Here is a 17940-nt window from a genome sequence, read left to right on the forward strand (position 1 = left end):
AACTGGTGTGCCACCACACTCTCAACAACCTTCGCCACAAAGCGAAGGTTGGAGACTGGACGATAGTTACTCAAAACAGCTGGGTCCAGGGAAGGCTTCTTGAGGAGGGGTCTCACCACCGCCTCTTTCAAGGCGGTGGGAACAACACCTCCCTCAGAGAAGCGTTAACAATCCCTGAGCCAGCCTCGTGTAACCTCCCGGTGGCCAGCACCAACCAGGAGGGACACGGGTCCAATAAACAAGCTTTTGACCTAGTTACTTATTTAACAGTAGGCTTTTTTTTGCTCTGCTGATGTGGAATCTATGATGAAGTACAAGATGGTGTGGTAATGCAACAGTTGGCTTTTATTAGCTATGATATATAATATGATATATAAAATATTTTTTAAAAAGTATCTTGAATCATGATAAGGTGTTTTTTTGTGTGAGACCAGTCTGTCAGCGGAACCTGGTCTACCTAACTATGGAACGGAGCATACTGCTTCCACCTGGGTTTGAATCCCAGAAAAGGTATGGCTAACTGACAAGAGCTAAATAGCTTGAAATAGGGCCTCTGGTGGCTCAAACTGCTAAGACAGTCTGTTATTAACACAGCTGCTTGCGATTATTGCAAGTTCAAGTCCCACCAGGCCCAAGGTTGACTCAGCCTTCCATCCTTTATAAGGTAGGTAAAATGAGGACCCAGATTGTTGGGGGCAATAAGTTGACTTTGTATATAATATACAAAAGGATGAAGACTATTGCTTAACATAATGTAAGCCGGCCTGAGTCTTCGGAGAAGGGCGGGATATAAATGCAAATAAAAAAAAATAGATCTATACTAGTCTCCCTTATTTCTTTGTTGGTAAAATATAAAATATAAATTCAGCACTTGAATCATAAAAGTTACTAAGGAAAATCTTGCTGTAAGATATTCCTGATCACCCCACTGAGAATTTAACCTGTTATGCTACTGATTATTATTCCATCCCCTTTTCAACTTTTTATCTAGTAGCCTGGCCAGTGAGCAAACCATGATCATTGATACAAACAGCAAAGAAATCTCAATCTATATTTTAACCACACATAAGGATAAAACAGATAATTTCAATATGATATATATTTTTGAAGAGATTCTTCTTTATTAATAAGTATAAAAATAAATATTAAGTTAACATGTTAACTTAAAAACCGGTCTTATACTGTTTCGTTTGCTTTCTTGACATAATACCAGGTGATCATTTGCTAAGTTTAACCAGTCTTGGGAGTTAGTAGCAGGTGGTTGTAGCAGAGAGACTTAATGGTTAAATTATTGTGGCAGGACTGGTTACCTGAACAACAGTAGGTTCAACACAAAAGGAGAAGTAGTTGTCTAACTAGGAAAACACAAGGATGCAACTCTCAGCAGGAACTGGAGAGCAAAGAGAATGTAGAAGCCAGCTGGCAGCCATTTGACCTCAGGCAAGGTTGAATGAGAGAGGTTTTTTTTTTTTAATAGATCTTGATGACAGTCCAAAAGCAAAAGCATCTGGATGGTCCAGTATAACTCCTTTTCATTTAGATCTTAGGTCTAGTGGACATCCCTGGAGCATCATCTGGAACACCCTTATGTCTTGTCGTATTCAGATCTAGTCCATGTATGCAGTTACCCCTCTGTACTTTGTTCAATGCAATTCCATAAAAACTTCCTTGTGGTCTAAAATCATTATATATGCGGAATCAGATGGTTTACTGAAGTCAAAAGGCGTTTCAAGAAAGTTAAGTATGTAGGCAATTCAGAGTTAACATTATTTAAAAATCTCTTGGATTACAAAACAGTAAACTGGCCTCAAGTAATTTCATTATATGATGCAATTGAAGAGCTGCTGAGTTTAATCTATAGCACAAGTATGTATTTATCCTGTGGTGGAGTTCTCCACCCACTTTCTTAAGAGCATCCCCTAGTAGGAATGGAAAAGTTCACAGTGTTCCTATTGGGTATCCTCCCAGAGAAAATTAGTAAAAAAAATATTTACTTGCTTATACATGTAAAAATAGAGGCAAGGATAGTTTTTGCACAAAATTGGAAAGCAGAGAAAATACCTCTGGAAGGGGAAGTTATTAAAAAAATTTAGACTGGGCAGAAATGAATAGATTAACTTGATGAGTAAAGAAAGAGAGGACTCAGAATATTTTAAGATATGGGATCAATTTTATCATTTGTTAGAAAAAAGATATAGTTCAGCTAGTCCAGAATGCGGCTGCGCGGGTTATTGAGGGAGCGGTTCGGAGCTCCCACGTAACACCTATCCTGCGCAGACTGCACTGGCTACCTGTTGTTTTCCGGGTGCGCTTCAAGGTATTGGTTACCACCTTTAAAGCGCTCCATGGCTTAGGACCGGGCTACTTACGGGACCGTCTACTGCCGGCCTCTATCTCCCAGCGTCCGGTGCGTTCCCACAGAGAGGGACTCCTCAGGGTGCCGTCAGCCAAACAGTGTCGACTGGCGGCCCCCAGGGGGAGGGCCTTCTCTGTGGGGGCTCCAACCCTGTGGAACGAACTTCCCCTCGGACTTCGACAATTACCTGACCTTAGGACCTTTCGCCGCGAACTTAAAACTTATTTATTTCGTATGGCTGGACTAGCTTGATTTTACCTTTAAATTTTAATTGAATTTGATGGGTTTTTAAATTTTGGTAATTTTATGGGGTGTATTGTTATTTTAAATTTTCGGGCAAGCTTAAATCAGTTTTTTAAGGGTTGTTTTAATTATTGTGTATGTTTGTATTTTATCTGCCTGTTCACCGCCCTGAGTCCTTCGGGAAAAGGGCGGTATACAAATTAAAACATCATCATCATCATCATCATCATCATCATCATTATTATTATTATTATTATTATCAAACTAATAATTATATAAGAAAATGGTATAATCAGAATATTGTACTTGTTGAAAAACTTGTAATTGATTAAATGAAAATGAAGAAGCAACAAAAAGAAGAAGTCCAGAAGGAAACACCGAGATGTCACATGGAAGGAATGACTGATGTTTGTGTATAAAATAAAAAAAATATTTAAAAAAAAGGAAAAGTTCACAATGTGATGATTGCATGTTATGTATCAAATGTCCATGCTAATGGCCAAAGGATGCCAATGGGCAAGGCAAGTGCAATGGATAACACAAATTGTAGGAAGGTCTCACCTGAACCCAACCAAACTTTTGTCAAGATTTAAATGGGTGGGCAGATAGAGAGGACATCTCATGGCTCTTTCCATCTTACTTTTAAAAGTAATTCTTCTGCTTTACCTTCTATCTGCATCTCATTTCTGAACAAAGTTACTCTTTGAGGAAACCTGGAAACATTATCAAGGAAGATATGGATCTCTACTGAGAGTACCTATCCATGAAAAAAAAAACTTACCTGTTGTTGGGAAATCTATGCAAAAGATACCTAGAGTTCTGTTGCCAAAATGTGGGAGTTTGAATTGGGCTTTTCATATTCCTTTGATATCTTTAAAATATAAAAATCATATCTGATAGATTTTTAAGTAGCAGTATTTTAAAATAAAAATGCATTCCAGAGCAGCAACCAGCATTTAAAATCAGTTTGGAATGAAAAGGGATCTTTTAAGACTTGTTACAGGCAGTGGAAGAAGATAATTCCAGAGAAATATGTTCAATGACTTATTTCTTATTGCCAATATAACGCCAGATCGTCACAGTCCATTTAAAGCCTAGGTACACAGATGTAGTCAGTCCATATAATAGTTCCCTAATAATATTTTCCAATATTTATGAAGGAATATTTTTTCTCAACATGTTTGAATAGTGTAATAATTGTAATAATACTGAATAATAACTGAACTTAGTTACATGTTCAGAGAAAATTCCCAATTGTAAAAGCAGATTGCACTCATATGCATAAGAGAGTAATGCAATATCTTTTCTAGGCGGGTACAAGAAAAGTCTGAATAAAAATATAGCAGGAATGCTATAGACCTCTTAAAATATGAGCAAATCATACTGATAAATCTCAGTGCCTTTAATTTATATGTTAATTCTTATACTGTATTTCTTCTGTCACACTTCTGTCACACATCTATCATCACACTTCCTGTATTCAGAAAATTGCAAGAAATAGCACCTTAAGAATTATTTTTGAAATAAAAAGAAAAGCCTTTCCTAGTTCCAAAAGCTTGAAATTCATTGTAAGAAAAAGTAAAAGCTTCACTGAAGTAATTTTCATTTGTACAATTGTAACTGTGATCCTTGACAGAATGTTAAGAATGCATCCCCAGTTTAAAGCAGTCTGAGCAGTGCAATTGGAAATTAATCATCAGGTATTTATTATAAGTATATATAAATTAAAATGGGCATAACATTATTAATAAAACTAAAGGATCTTCATACAAATTAGACTTTAGAATACTCCCCAAAATGCTGTAACAATACAATGGTTGAATATTTTCAAAAATCCATTAAACCAATTCTAAAATGTTTTAACTAAAACATATTCTCTTAAACAAAAACCAGTTTAAGAGTGCATTTTACTATGGGGTAAAACACAGTCCAAAGATTGTTTCTAATCCTGTGTTGTCTCAAAAACATGAGTGCAATATATATCCATTGATACTGTTAAAAACACCCTAAAATATTTTGTTTAAATAATTCCAAAACCCTAGCATTAAAAATTGACACCAGAATGGAAGAGATTTATCCTGTTACTTTTTAATGTATGATGAAATGAAGGATACCAAAGTGGCAGAACAATGGGGTATAAGTCTTCTCCCACAGACAAAAATCGTCGGCTCTCAGAATACCTGGAAGCTTTCTCCATAGCTATGGCATAGGAACAGGCTTCATATTCTTTCTTCATATTCTGCACTTGCACTCTATTTTACTAGTTATTTTATTTGCATGCTGTCCTTACACCAAAGCATCTACAGCCATAGCTTGTCCCCCAAGCAGACTGAGCTTCTAAACTGTAATTTGCTGGAGGCTGGTTTTAGACACACTCCCTTCAACAGATCTTTAATAACAAGCAGCAGCTCTAATAACCCTGAAATGTTTGTGGCAAACATTTCAAAGTAAGTAGCATGTTTTTTTCTGCAACACTTTGAATTTTTTTTCCTCTGTAGGTGGTTTCCCTATATTCTTATTCCTCCAGCAACAAGTGTAAAAAATTTTTTTAAAAAAGAGGGGGGGAGGAAGAGTACTCCCAAATGCCCTTGTTTAATACTTATAACCCAAGCTTTTCAAAAGCGAACAGCATACGTGAACTGCTCGATCAAAAGGCATTGCTCTCTGAGCTGGAAAAAGAATTTGGAGTGTTTATTCCGGCGGTTGACAAGATCGGCGGTGAGCCACCGGTTCATCACTGGATGCTTGGGTTCATCTTCAAGTGATATTTGCAATTAAACAATACATTTGTACCCTGTGACTATCATTACGTGTTGTACCTTACGATTCTTGATGAACCTATCTTTTATGTACACTGAGATGGTATGCACCAAGACAAATTCCTTGTGTGTCCAATCACACTTGGCCAATAAAAAATTCTGTTCTATTCTATCGATCCATCTGAACCTCGTAGCCAAGCTAAAATCCGCTCTTGGAACAGTCATCGCACCATTACACCTTGCCACTGGAGAAAAGAAGAAGAAAATGTTGGTTTGGGTTGTGTGTCCCGTCCCCATAACCCCCGCCCCCCGAGAGTCAAATGTGCATAATTTGGGGGCGGGGAGCTCTTACTTTTGCAATCTTGCTTCCTACCCGATCGTTTGCAAGGCCAGTCTGAGAGGCGGGCAGTTCCTTGCTGGAATCCCGCCTCCTTGTCTAAAGCCTCACCTTTCTCGTTTCGCCAAACTCAGCCTTATAGTGGGGCCAGCTGCTCGCCAGACCTTTCCCTCGTTCGTTTTTCGCCATGCCGGGTCCTGAGGCGCTCTTTGCGCTCTTGATCTCGCCAGTTCTGCTTGCTTTGGCCCTTGTTCTCTCGGGCCCTTGGAGGCTCTTAGATTCCCAGCCGCCTCTGGATTTGATGAAGGAGTTGGAGCAGCGGCAGCAAGACCTGAGTCGCCTGGCAGCCTCTGCCCAAGCGCGCGCTTCTCTATCCGCCGCAAGGCGCGCAGAGGTTGCGGAGCTTTTGGGTTGCGCGCAACTGAACGGCCTGAGCGACGTGGGCGTGGTAGGTGCTGGCATCACGAAGCTGGTGCTGAGGGCAGTTCTGTCACCCGGTGGTCCGGAAATCGCCCTGAAATCCGTGCACTGGGCAGGCAGCGACGTAAGTCGCTGTATTCAACGCTACGGCCACGCGGAAGGTTGTTTCCAGCTCGCTGCTTACAAGCTGTTGAAGGAGACGATTCTGCTGCAGGCTCTGGATCACGAAGGGATCATCAAGGCACGTAGTATCCGCCAGCGCGCTCGGGAAGGAGAGCAGGAGACCCAGCCTAGGAGCCTAACTGAATGTTTTGGATAGTTGTAAATGCTTGTACCTTTCTTAAGAAATCGTACTAATTATCTTTCGTCCCACTTTCAACCACGTGACGGTGATTATTGATCTTTTACACATTGTAAAGTAATAGCCCAATCCTACTTTCGTATCCTCGACTAGTGTAGCTCATGACAATTTACTGGGAATGGATATCAGTATCTATAAAATGACTATTCATGGCAGAGAGTAGCATATAAATTTTTGAATAAAATTAATGAGTCCACTGGTTGTCACATGATCAGATTTTAAGCTGTCATCACTCAAAATATTCTTGTTTTGAGTGCAGCCTCACATTAATAGGCCAATCCTAGTTTTTAGAAGGAAATATTACAGATACATTTTATTTTGTGAATTGATTTGTGGGCACTGCAACAAGCATGCCTTTTCCTTTGATTAGTTTAAAGGGGACATGTTCTAGGTTTACGTGCAACACACATAAAATCAGTCACACAATGACTTATCAACTGAAAAAAACTTAATGGATTTGTTGGAGAAAACAATGCATATTTGGGGTAAAATGCAGGATTGCTGCTATATTATTCAAATACTTCAACATGCACCTTGTAATCTCCAGAAATTTGCTATTACAAAATATGAAGACAGCTTAGTTTAATGGTTTTAAAGATGATTAGTCAACTCAATTGTGAGTTAGGCTTTTGGTGGCCATGTTTAATAAATATCTGCCTAACCTCTTGAGTATCACAGTGGTGATGAATCTGCGAGTCTTGAGATGTTGATAATCTGCAAGTGTGCTGCATCCTTCCCACTGAAAGTGCTAGTTGATGCTGCTGACTGTGTTAGACTTGTGACATCCCCAGCAGATGAAAGTGATGTGCTGACTCTTGGCAGATCTTGGAAACAGAGCATGGTTGGCCTTATTCAATTCTTGGATTGATGACCATGTGGGAATTTTAGGACTGTTGGTTAGTTAAGAAGTGGACAGTTTGTCAGAAAAAGGCAGAGACAAACAATTGCCATACCATTGTCCAAAAAATGCACAATAATGAAAAATATTATATTTGAACACTTGGAGGGCCACAAGGTTCCATTCTGGAATACTATATGTTGGGGAACAACAATGGGAGAAATTTCATGCTTCTATGCCTTGCTTGTAAGCTTTCTTTGGGCAGTCCAATTTGGCTCCTGGAGCTCTGGTGCATTCAGCCCTCAAGATGTTTTCTCTCCCATGGTTACCTGTCACTTTCTGTAAGAAAGCCATAATATGGGTGGGGAAGGTAAAAGTGGAGAGTATCATGAACAATATGTCAATTGAGCTTGTAGTATTGAATAAAATAGAAAATATTTAATCCTAAACATAAAGCACAGAAGATAACATTTAATCTGAATTCTCTTTAATTACTGTTTATGACCCTACAGAACTTGTAACAGGAAGAAACCCACAAAAAGCAATTTTCTGAACTTCTTTGAAAGAAAATTACTCTTGGCTGATTTAGTGGTAAATAAACATTAGTAAGAATAAAGAGTTATCTGGGAAGTATAAATCCTCAACTTCAAGATGCAGACGAATTAACTTGATGAATTATAACTTCTACCAACATGCTTGGGTTCAACTATGTAAGGCATACATTTACTGTAGCAAGAGCAGTTGAGTTTTGAAATAAGTCTTCATTTGATCTTTCTTATCATTAGCAAAATATATTTGTTTTTTTCAAAGAATAATTTTAATATTTTGCATCTATATTAATACTTCATTCTGCTTTTCTCCTGACAGCTGCATGGTCAATGCTATAATAATAGCCTATATCCTGAAATGAAAGTGGTTTCCATGCTGGAGCTCGGAACCCCTTTGGAGATGATTCAGCTTCTGCAGCTCCCTTGGGAAGAGCGATTTAAAGTAAGGAGACAAAGGCAAAGTGGGTTTTATCAGTAGTGATAGACCCAGTCCTGAATCATTCCATGATGGAAGGAAGGGTCTGGGGAAGATCTTTGCTCTTAAAAATATTATATTAAACTTCTATGTAAATCCTATGGACATGCCATTCCTGGAGACATTCTAGCTCATATAAATCTCTGGGCCTGGAAGCTATTAGAAGTATTGAAACACATCAGTGTCAATATATCTGTAAACATATATAGGCAGGAGCAAATTCTCTGCACTGACATTTCTGGAATGTTTCAAAGGCAACTCATCTACAGTATAGTACTAGTAGTCTGTTGAACTTAGAATGTATATTTAAGGTGCAGTTAAACAATATGGAAAAATTGACTGTAATCCCATTACATGTTTACATTAGATCAACATATACACTAAGAGCTTAAGTTTTTGCCATAGCAGATATAGTATAATTCCAATGAATTGTGCATTAAGCTGCAAAATAGTAAGAAGAAAGAGAGGTAGATTGCTGATGTTATCATGTAAGAAAACCTCTTATTTGTTTACCATCTCTCTTTCAGATTTGTCTGGATCTGGTAGAACTGCTCAATTACTTGGCAAATTCTCCTCTAGGTTCCATTGCTCTTCTAGATTTCCAACCAAGGCAATTTGTTATGGTGAATGGGCTCCTGAAAGTTACAGACCTTGATGATGTGAGCACTGAGGAGCTGACTTGCAAAAGAGATAAAGATTGCATTCTCAAATTCCCCACAAAAACCTTCTTTCTCAAATGTGCCAGCCATAGGAACTGTAAAGGAATAAATGAGAAACGGAATCTTTTCAATGCATACAGGTAAATTGGATACATTTAAAAAAAGAACTAAAGAAGAACATCATCACACATGCTATTTATTTTTAGCAGTTTCCTTCATGTAATATTTTTTTTTGTCAGACTTTTCCAATTACTGTCTTCTGATATATTAGATTGCAATCCTCAGAATTCTAGCTATGAAGACCAGTGTGTCTGGAACTCTGGATCTTTTACTCAATACATCTGGAAAGTGCTAATTTCCAGGAAGTTATTCTACATTACTATAATTCTTTAAACATTAGTGCATGGTGCATAGTAGTATTTCAACTAAAGTTATCATGATTATCATTCATAAATGCTTTTTCCCGGAAACCACATATTAAGCTACTTTTGGTTTGCTTTTGAAAATTCCTCAGGCTTGGTGAATAACATATTGGACAAAAAGAGTAATGCTTAGATTCAGGCAAACAGGTGGTACTAACAAGTGTCTACTAACCTAAATAGGAAGCAACAAAGAATGTAAGTTATAGCAGACGCAGATCTGAAAAAGTGTTCCTTGCATTAATTATAATGAATACAGATAGTCCTCAATGGGACCACAATGGGCCCAAAATTTCCATTGAGACATTTGTTAAATGAGTTTTGCCCCATTTTATGACCTTTCTTACCACAGTTGTTAAATGAATTACTGCAGTTGATATGTTAGTAACCCAGTTGTTAAGTGAATCTGGCTTCCTCATTGACTTTGCTTGTGAGAAGGTCGTAAAAGGGGATCACATGACCCTGGGACAGAGCAATGGTCATAAATATGAACCAGTTGCTAAACAGCTGAATTATGATCACATGATCATGGGGATGCTGCAAAGGTTGTAAGTGTGAAAAATGGTCATAAATCACATTTTTCAGTGCCGTTATGACTTTAAACAGTCACTAAACAAACTGTTGTAAGTCAAAGAATACCTGCAGAACATTGTTCAAAATTTTGCTGAGATAAAACTAGTAGTGCTTATGTGAAAGAGGCATTTGAGCCTTCTTCCTGCATGACTGACCTTATTAGAAAATGAAAGGTAGCACAGTTCATTCTCAGAGCAGCTAATATATGGAGGGCATCAGATTGGAGAAAGTTGATTATCATCTGGGAAACTAAGGTGAAGAAACACTTGCAATGTATGTCTGTTTAAAACATGATTTCTTGGCTGGATTCATATATTATACATGATAGACTGCTGGTCTTTTATATAGACTTTATAAAGCCTTAAAAACTCAAAGGCCTCCCCTGGCATTGGGCCAGGATGTTGGACAAGTTTGGTTTGATAATGGTTGTCATTCATTTTTTCTTTTAACTCCAGAGTGGCAATTAGTGAGTTCATATAAATTGAATGACTAAACAAGCCAAGATATATTATGGCTTAACGTGATATGTAAATCCTGCAGGTGACTTTGTCATAATTAGCTCATGAGAGTGGGATCAAAGATTCAGGCAGTTCTTTAAAATTAGTGTATTTATTGGTGAGTTTGCATACTTTAAACAAGAAATTGTGAGTTTCTTTGAATTAGTTGATGAATTTTCTCTTGCCAAGTCACATGGACTGAGGCCTCTCTTATCATTATATCCTCTTCTCAGACACAAAAACTGGCCAAATGGTGTTTACAAATAGGATATTTTGAATATTTTTTATTTATTTATTTATTTTTTTTATTTGTCACAATAGTATATGTAAGCGTAAGCATGAAATAACTATACGATATATAAGCATATATATAAGCATAAGTATAAAAAAAGAAAAACTATACGAATTGGATACAATCAAAGGGAACATTAGGACAGGAATGGTAGGCACGTTTGTGCTCTTTTGCACACCCCTTACAGACCTCTTAGGAATGGGGTGAGGTCAATAGTAGACAGTTTTTGGTTAAAGTTTGGGGATTTTGGGAAGAGACCACAGAGTCAGGTAGTGAATTCCAGGCATTAACAACTCTATTACTGAAGTCATATTTTCTGCAGCCAAGATTGGAGCAGTTCACATTAAGTTTAAATCTATTGTGTGCTCGTGTAATGTTGCAATTGAAGCCGAAGTAGTCTTCAACAGGAAGGATATTGAAACAGATTATTCTATGAGTTAAACTCAGGTCATATCGAAGGCGGTGGAGTTCTAAATTTTCTAAAGCCAGTATTTCTAGTCTGGTGGTATAAGGTATTTTATTGTATTCAGAGGAGTGGAGAACTCTTCTTGTAAAATATTTTTGGACTCGCTCAATTGTATTAATGTCCGAAATGAGGTATGGGTTCCAGACAGGCGAGCTGTATTCAAGAATTGGTCTAGCAAATGTTTTATATGCTTTGGTTAGTAGTGTAATGTTTCTGGAGAAGAAGCTACGCAAGATTAAGTTTACAACTCTTAAAGCCTTTTTTGCGATGTAGTTGCAGTGGGCTTTGGCACTTAGATCATTTAATATGAAAACTCCAAGGTCTTTAACGGGTTGGGGGTCATCTACAAGGTAATTTCCATCGAGTTTGTATTTAGTGTTCAGATTCTTTTTTCCAATGTGTAAGACAGAGCATTTGCTGGTCGAGATTTGGAGTTGCCAAATTTTTGACCATTCCAACATATATTTTGAATATGTTCCAATTCACTTCTGGGAGGCTTATGGACAAAACTGGAAGCAATTTAATAACAAAGATATTTGAAAAACAATGTTAATTTGTGAGTTTCATTATGGGATGAACCAAATATATCGATAAAAATAAATAAAAAGCCATTATTGGTGTAAAGTAAGATAAGACATATTTTTCTGTTCTGAATTTAGCTCTAGCCAAGAAGCTTCCATTTCAATTGGTTAGAATTAGATTTAGGGTTTTTGTTATCAATCTTTACTAAAATTTGGAATATTTCTATTTTAATATGTAAAGTTTCATATATGTTTCAGGTATTTCTTCACTTATCTCTTACCTCATACTGCACCCATTGCTTTGCAACCAATTTTGAAGGACATCTTGAATGCCACCGGTACGTGCTAGTTCAAAATATTAAAGATATATTTAAAATGTTTATATAAATAAGAACTGCTTTACAGTATTTTTTGTCTTAAAACATTTCTCTCCCCTCTGTATGTAGGTGATTTACGATATGGAGCAAATGAAACTTTACGATCTTTCCAAAAAGTTTTGCATTTGTACAAGTCAGGACTTTATCTGCAGAAAAAGCATTCTCACTTAAAAGGTATGGCTCTCATAAGTAGTGAGGAAGATCAGACTAAATGCACAAGGACTTGACCCAGCTTGGTCAACCTAAATCCCTCTGAGACTTGAGTCATTGAGATTTTGATAAAATTAGCTTTTCCAACAAAGGGACCTCTGACTGCATTGAATAGGATTTATTTTATTTTGGGGGGCTTTTTAACAACTTTCATGCATTAGTAAACCTATGGTGGGAAGTGAGGGCATACCTTCTAGTGCTGACACTAATGAGTCTATCAGCCACACTCCTGCTATTATTTATGCAACATACATCTGAAAAATCAATCAACTTCAGAGCAGACAAGCCTACATGCTTGATTCCCTTTTAAGATAATATTGTGCATATAGCTATGGCACTCGTGATTGTCAATCTGGTCTCCATGAACACCGTAGGCTCCTCTCTTAATGCCTATTGAGCTCCTGCCCCATCTGATATTTTAATTGTTTTTAAATAACACCAATATATAAGGCAATGACATTTTATAAAGCAAAACTTTGACTATTCGTAGCAATGCTTTTAGACTCAAGTGTTTTCCTGGGGTATTAGAGAGCTTTGTGGGAGTGGAAGCTAATTCACTTGTGGTAAAGATTTTCCTGACCATGGTGGACTTTTTATGAATAGGCAAATTTCCCATGGCAGCCATTTTGTAAGTACACCCATTAAAATCTTCAACTTTTCAAATGTATCTTAGACTCCAAAGATGGTCTACTGCAACATTAGAGTATGGAGTTTCTCCATCCTCTTAATAGCTCTATTTCTATTTCATATATCCATGGATTGTGTAATGGCTTATCTTCTGAACATTCTAGTTTATAGATGGTATGCTTAGGTCAGTTTCATTATGAATAAGTTTATTGATTTGCTTTTAAAATGGGGGAGATATTGCTAGAGCTTGAAAATTCTGGCAGGACTGCTTGGGGAATGGAACTCCTGCTTTTTCATGTAATAAATTCTATACTCTTCTAAATGAAAAAATAGAGTCAATGATGGCATGCAGGCTGTCCAAAGAGGTAAGAGTTAAATGTTATGGCTTTCCACACTGCTAATAAAGAGTAGCTCTGGTATGTGTAAGAGAGACAAGATTTATGACTCTTGCTAGACATGCCTGGGAAGATAAATTCTGATTGGGATGCAAAATCTTAAAACATCCTTTCCATTTTTCTCATTTCTTGGATACTTCTGAGTTTCCAACAGGTACATAGTAGTAATTCTTTGTCTTTTCTTCCTACCCCCAGAATATTTTGTTGCAAAGGGATTCCACAGTATGGATACAGAGGACTATAAATGTTGGCCTTCGTATAGCCCTTTGAGATGCATGTTGTCTGTTCATAATGTAGAGGAAGCTGCCTCCATTTGCAGTTTCCATCCACAGTGCCAACATTTTATCATTACTTCACAGAGAACATGGACAGGTGAGAATAGATGGCATAATGAACACCAGCTAGGCATTTTCCTCAAAAATCCATAGAAGATTCACAGAAGATCTAGGCATGCTTTTACTTGGATTCGAGTAAGTTTAAACTCTGGAGGAAAGAGATGTTCATGTCAGTGTAACACTACCAACTGCTTGCAAAGATCTTCACATATTTTCTGCAATGTTAGAAAGGGCATTCGTATGCACATAGCTCTGACCATAATCAGGAATCCTAATAAGGCAGATTTTCTGATTCAAAATAGGTTGTCAGCATTTTTAGATAAAAGCATTTACAAAAATCTTTGCAGAACCGTGAACAGCTTTATAAATACCCAACATAAAAATGTGCAGGGGTTATCTCAACGTCCTCTTATTTTATTTCTACTTTGGGGCAAGTGACCATTCAAAACATTCCAGGTAAGTAGCTTTTTTATGAGTTGGCGTCATCTGTTTTATCAGCTTCACAGATTTTGCTCTTGCTTAAACTGAATTTTGTTAGTCTTTAAAGAATACATTTTTAATGTATTTTTAAAATACCTTGGGTATCAAAGTTAAAAGTTCTAAAAATGAGAACTTGTCTTACAATATTTATGATAGTCATTTTTATATCTCCAAAGCAACTTGCATCATGAATGTCCTTTAATTAACATTGATTATAATCTTCCATTGAATGATGATGTTACCTAATTTGGATAATGAAACCTCTGCAAGAAAACAACCAAGCTCAGAGAGCACCAAGGGCTCCTCATTTCAAGCCGGAGCTATGAATATTCTTCTTTATTGATACTACAGTATATCTCACTGTAGGACAAAATAAAGGCTTGAATGTTTAAGCTCCTGATGGCTATATGAATATAGCCATGCATTTAGGGCTGGGTAGAGAGGTGGTTTTTCAGTGTTTCCTTTTGAGATATAATCTGATCCAATAGCTTTGGTTGAAGACCCAAGTCCTCCCTGGTGTTTTCCCATCCAAGTGCTAATTGGAACTGGCCTTGTTTAATTTCCATGCCCAGACAATCAGACGTTACCACCAGATTATTTTTATTTAATAAATTTCTGTAGACAAATTAACAAGGAAAAGGAAAGGAGTAAGTCTGAAGATTTTCCCAACCTGGAGTCAAAGTCTGCCAGATATGCTGGATTCCATATCTCACCATTTACATACAGTACACCGCTAGTTGAGGATAAAAGAAGTTCAAAGTCACCTAGAAGGCATCAGGCTGGGCAAGGTTGTTTTAAAGCATAAGGCAGCTTTTTCCAATGCTTTCCAGATTTCTTGGATGACAACACCCACTAAGCTTGAGTATGTGTTAAATATGCCCAGAAGATGTTGATTGATTTTACTCAAGTCTGTGACATACTTTATACAGGCTAACTGCCCCCTTGAGAATCATAGCACTATGTTGTTGAATTACTTTTATCAATTTTTGCCCGTCCTTCCTCTCTCTACCTTTATGGCCAGAAAGGAATTTGCATTATAGGACTTTAGAGTATGGTATGGAACATTCTCTGGCCCTTATTGTGGGGGCTACTCTATAACCTGTGTACGATTATCTTATTTACTGTTGTTAATATTCTTAGTACTCTTTCACAGCATTTCAATTCTTCTTTTCCCCTTCAGGGCGTTCTCTTGCTATTTTTCAAAGCAATTTGACCTACTTAATTCCAGGTAGCACCATGGAGGTTTATGTTAAACGATCTGCATCTTCAAGAGGAAGTCTTTGATTGAGATGCTAGAGACAGCTTGGCATTGTTACTGGGACTGATGCTATCAACCCCAATGGATTACATTATTTCTGCTGTGAAGCAATTATCTACACTAGTTTTATGTGAACAAATATTTCAATAATCACATCTCTTTATTTAAGAACTTATCCAATCCAGGGGCATTTTATAAGCTGTTTCATACTTACAACTATGCAAGTCTCAATTTCAGCCACCACTAGGATTGGATGAATCGGCTTTATATATATTCAGTCTTGTGTTTCTATTTTTTTATATGTTGTAAAAAAAGAAAAAGGGCATAAGCATTTATTTTTCTATGGAATTGTTCTTCAGGGACACATTAATAGAGGCTTTCTTTAATATATGCATTTTATAGACACAATTTCCCTTAATTTAGACATTGTACACTGTTTTATAACTTATCAATGTGCTATTGAGAAGAAACCAAATTAATATGTGTATTACAATTTATTAAATGTATGCCACCCACCTCCCAATGACTCTGGGCAGCTGTTAGTCCAGGAAGTACAAATTAATGTCGATATATGCTTGACTTTACATCTGGGGAAGTTATTTGTTTCTGAATATGTTTATGTAATATGTTTTTTTAATATATTTTTCCCCATTCAATTGTGTCCAACTGTCAGAGACTTGCCAAAGTTTTTCAGAAGTGATTTGTCATTGCCTCCTTCCTAGGGCTGAGAGAATGACTGGCTCAAGGTAATCCAGCTGGCTGTGTGCCTTAGGCGGGAATAGAACTCAGTCTCCTGGTTCCTAGCCTTATGCCTTAACCATTATATCAGACTGGCTGTTTTTGTAATATTTAAGTTTATTAGATATGGTTGAGCCAAGTGCAAACACACACAGAAAGGTTTACGGGTAGATTGTTGAATGAATGGAAGCTGACTTGCAAATAAATCTAAGTAACAATTTATCATTTTCAGCAACATTATTCTGGTACTTGGAACAGGTTCAGGTTTTAATATGTTGTTCTAATTGCACCCATTTCCTTGTGTATAAGGAAGCTCTTAACAACTCTCAAGACAGATTTTTTAAACATCTGTAAACCAGAAATATTTACATCTTTACATTTTAACAATACTCAAATTCTTTTGACCACCAGATCCTTACATCTTGCCAGAAGCCAAATTAAATTTTGAACTGTGCTCAGCCTCTTTTATTTCCTTTCTGTCTTGCAGGCATGTTTATCTAATTTAAACTGCCCTTGAGGAGAGAAAGTTAAATCTTTCATTAAAAGTGCTGATGACATCTTTGAAGGATAAATATTTCCAAATCACTGTTTTCATTTACCCCAATTTCCCTAACAAAAGATATTTTAAGGGACTTTGCATCTGATTATTTAAATTTCTGGGCATTTATTCTGGCTAAATTAACTTTTTCCAGTTTCAAACTGTAAGGTAATAGTTTGAACCTATTGTTGTTATTGAATAACTGCAGCCCACAAAAAGAAAAGACGGAGGCTTAATTTTACATATTTACTTTGATTATTTTAATTCAGTGTGATTAAGTGTGATATGTTTGAAGTTTTGTACCAATCTTGGAGGTTGTTCAGTATTACTTTCAGTGAAAGAAATCCTGCTGAGCAAAATGTTCAATAACTTGTATGCATATCTTTGAAATTTTTTTAAAATGTATTTTTTTCATTCTGATAATGGATTGTTGTCCCTTTAAAAATGTTTCATCTTTTTCTATTTAATAACTAAAAATTTTAAGACACCATTGAACACTATGTTTAACTATGTTTAATTCTAGCTTCAAGGAAAAACTAGCTGTTTCATTTATCATTCTCTCAATTCATAATTTTATATAATTCATTAAACTTGTAGGCCACCTGATTTTCAATGATTCTGGTTAGGTCATAATCATCACAGAAGTTAGAATAAAACATAAAAAATAAAAAAGATAGGAAGCACAATGAGACAAGGGGTCTCACCCTCCTTTACCAAAGGCCTTACTGGAAAGTCAAGTCTTCACAGCTCTTCTAAACAACACCAGAGTGGGGGGCCATCGAGATCTTGGTGGGGAACCTCAGGGCAGAGGGCAGAGGGCAGGATCTATTACAGAGATGATCTGCTTCTAGAATCCTCACAGATAATATTGTTTAATCAAAGGAAATCAACTATAATTTATTGTTCTTGGAAAAATCTGCAACTGAACTTAAAGCTATTAACCATTCAGAAAATACAGATATAGAAAAATGTATCTTGTAACTAAGGTGACAAGTTTAGATATGATTGACAGGAGCATCAATGGGAATACAGATGTATAGAGCAGCAGGGAAGATCTCATGCTAAACTACAAGCCCAGTTAGTAAACATTCATGACAAGCTGCATATAACACATAGAATAGAATAGAATTTTTTATTGGCCAAGTGTGATTGAACACACAAGGAATTTGTCTTGGTGCATATGCTCTCAGCGTACATAAAAGAAAAGATATGTTCATC

General features: G+C 36.8%; 1 protein-coding gene across 1 annotated transcript; it reads left to right on the forward strand.

Moving 5' to 3' along the window:
- The first annotated feature begins 5596 nt into the window (after positions 1-5596).
- LOC131187908 (extracellular tyrosine-protein kinase PKDCC-like) lies at positions 5597-17274 on the forward strand. The gene is made up of 7 exons (XM_058162680.1): positions 5597-6356; positions 8182-8304; positions 8865-9136; positions 12023-12102; positions 12211-12315; positions 13569-13745; positions 15369-17274. Exons 1-7 carry the CDS (start codon positions 5883-5885, stop codon positions 15470-15472), a joined length of 1335 nt encoding a protein of 444 aa, XP_058018663.1. The 5' UTR covers positions 5597-5882; the 3' UTR covers positions 15473-17274.
- Positions 17275-17940: the final 666 nt, after the last annotated feature.

The sequence above is a fragment of the Ahaetulla prasina genome, chromosome 1 (genome assembly GCF_028640845.1).
Source record: "Ahaetulla prasina isolate Xishuangbanna chromosome 1, ASM2864084v1, whole genome shotgun sequence".
In the NCBI taxonomy this organism is placed as follows: Eukaryota; Metazoa; Chordata; class Lepidosauria; order Squamata; family Colubridae; genus Ahaetulla; species Ahaetulla prasina.

What these genes read in the sequence shown, in the direction of transcription:
- LOC131187908 (XM_058162680.1), top strand. Translation starts at nt 5,883, where the DNA reads ATGCCGGGTCCTGAGGCGCTCTTTGCGCTCTTGATCTCGCCAGTTCTG. An exon ending in ATCACGAAGGGATCATCAAG is followed by an intron (nt 6,357 to 8,181) that starts GCACGTAGTATC and finishes TTCTCCTGACAG; the next exon opens with CTGCATGGTCAATGCTATAA. An exon ending in GGACATCTTGAATGCCACCG is followed by an intron (nt 12,103 to 12,210) that starts GTACGTGCTAGT and finishes CTCTGTATGTAG; the next exon opens with GTGATTTACGATATGGAGCA.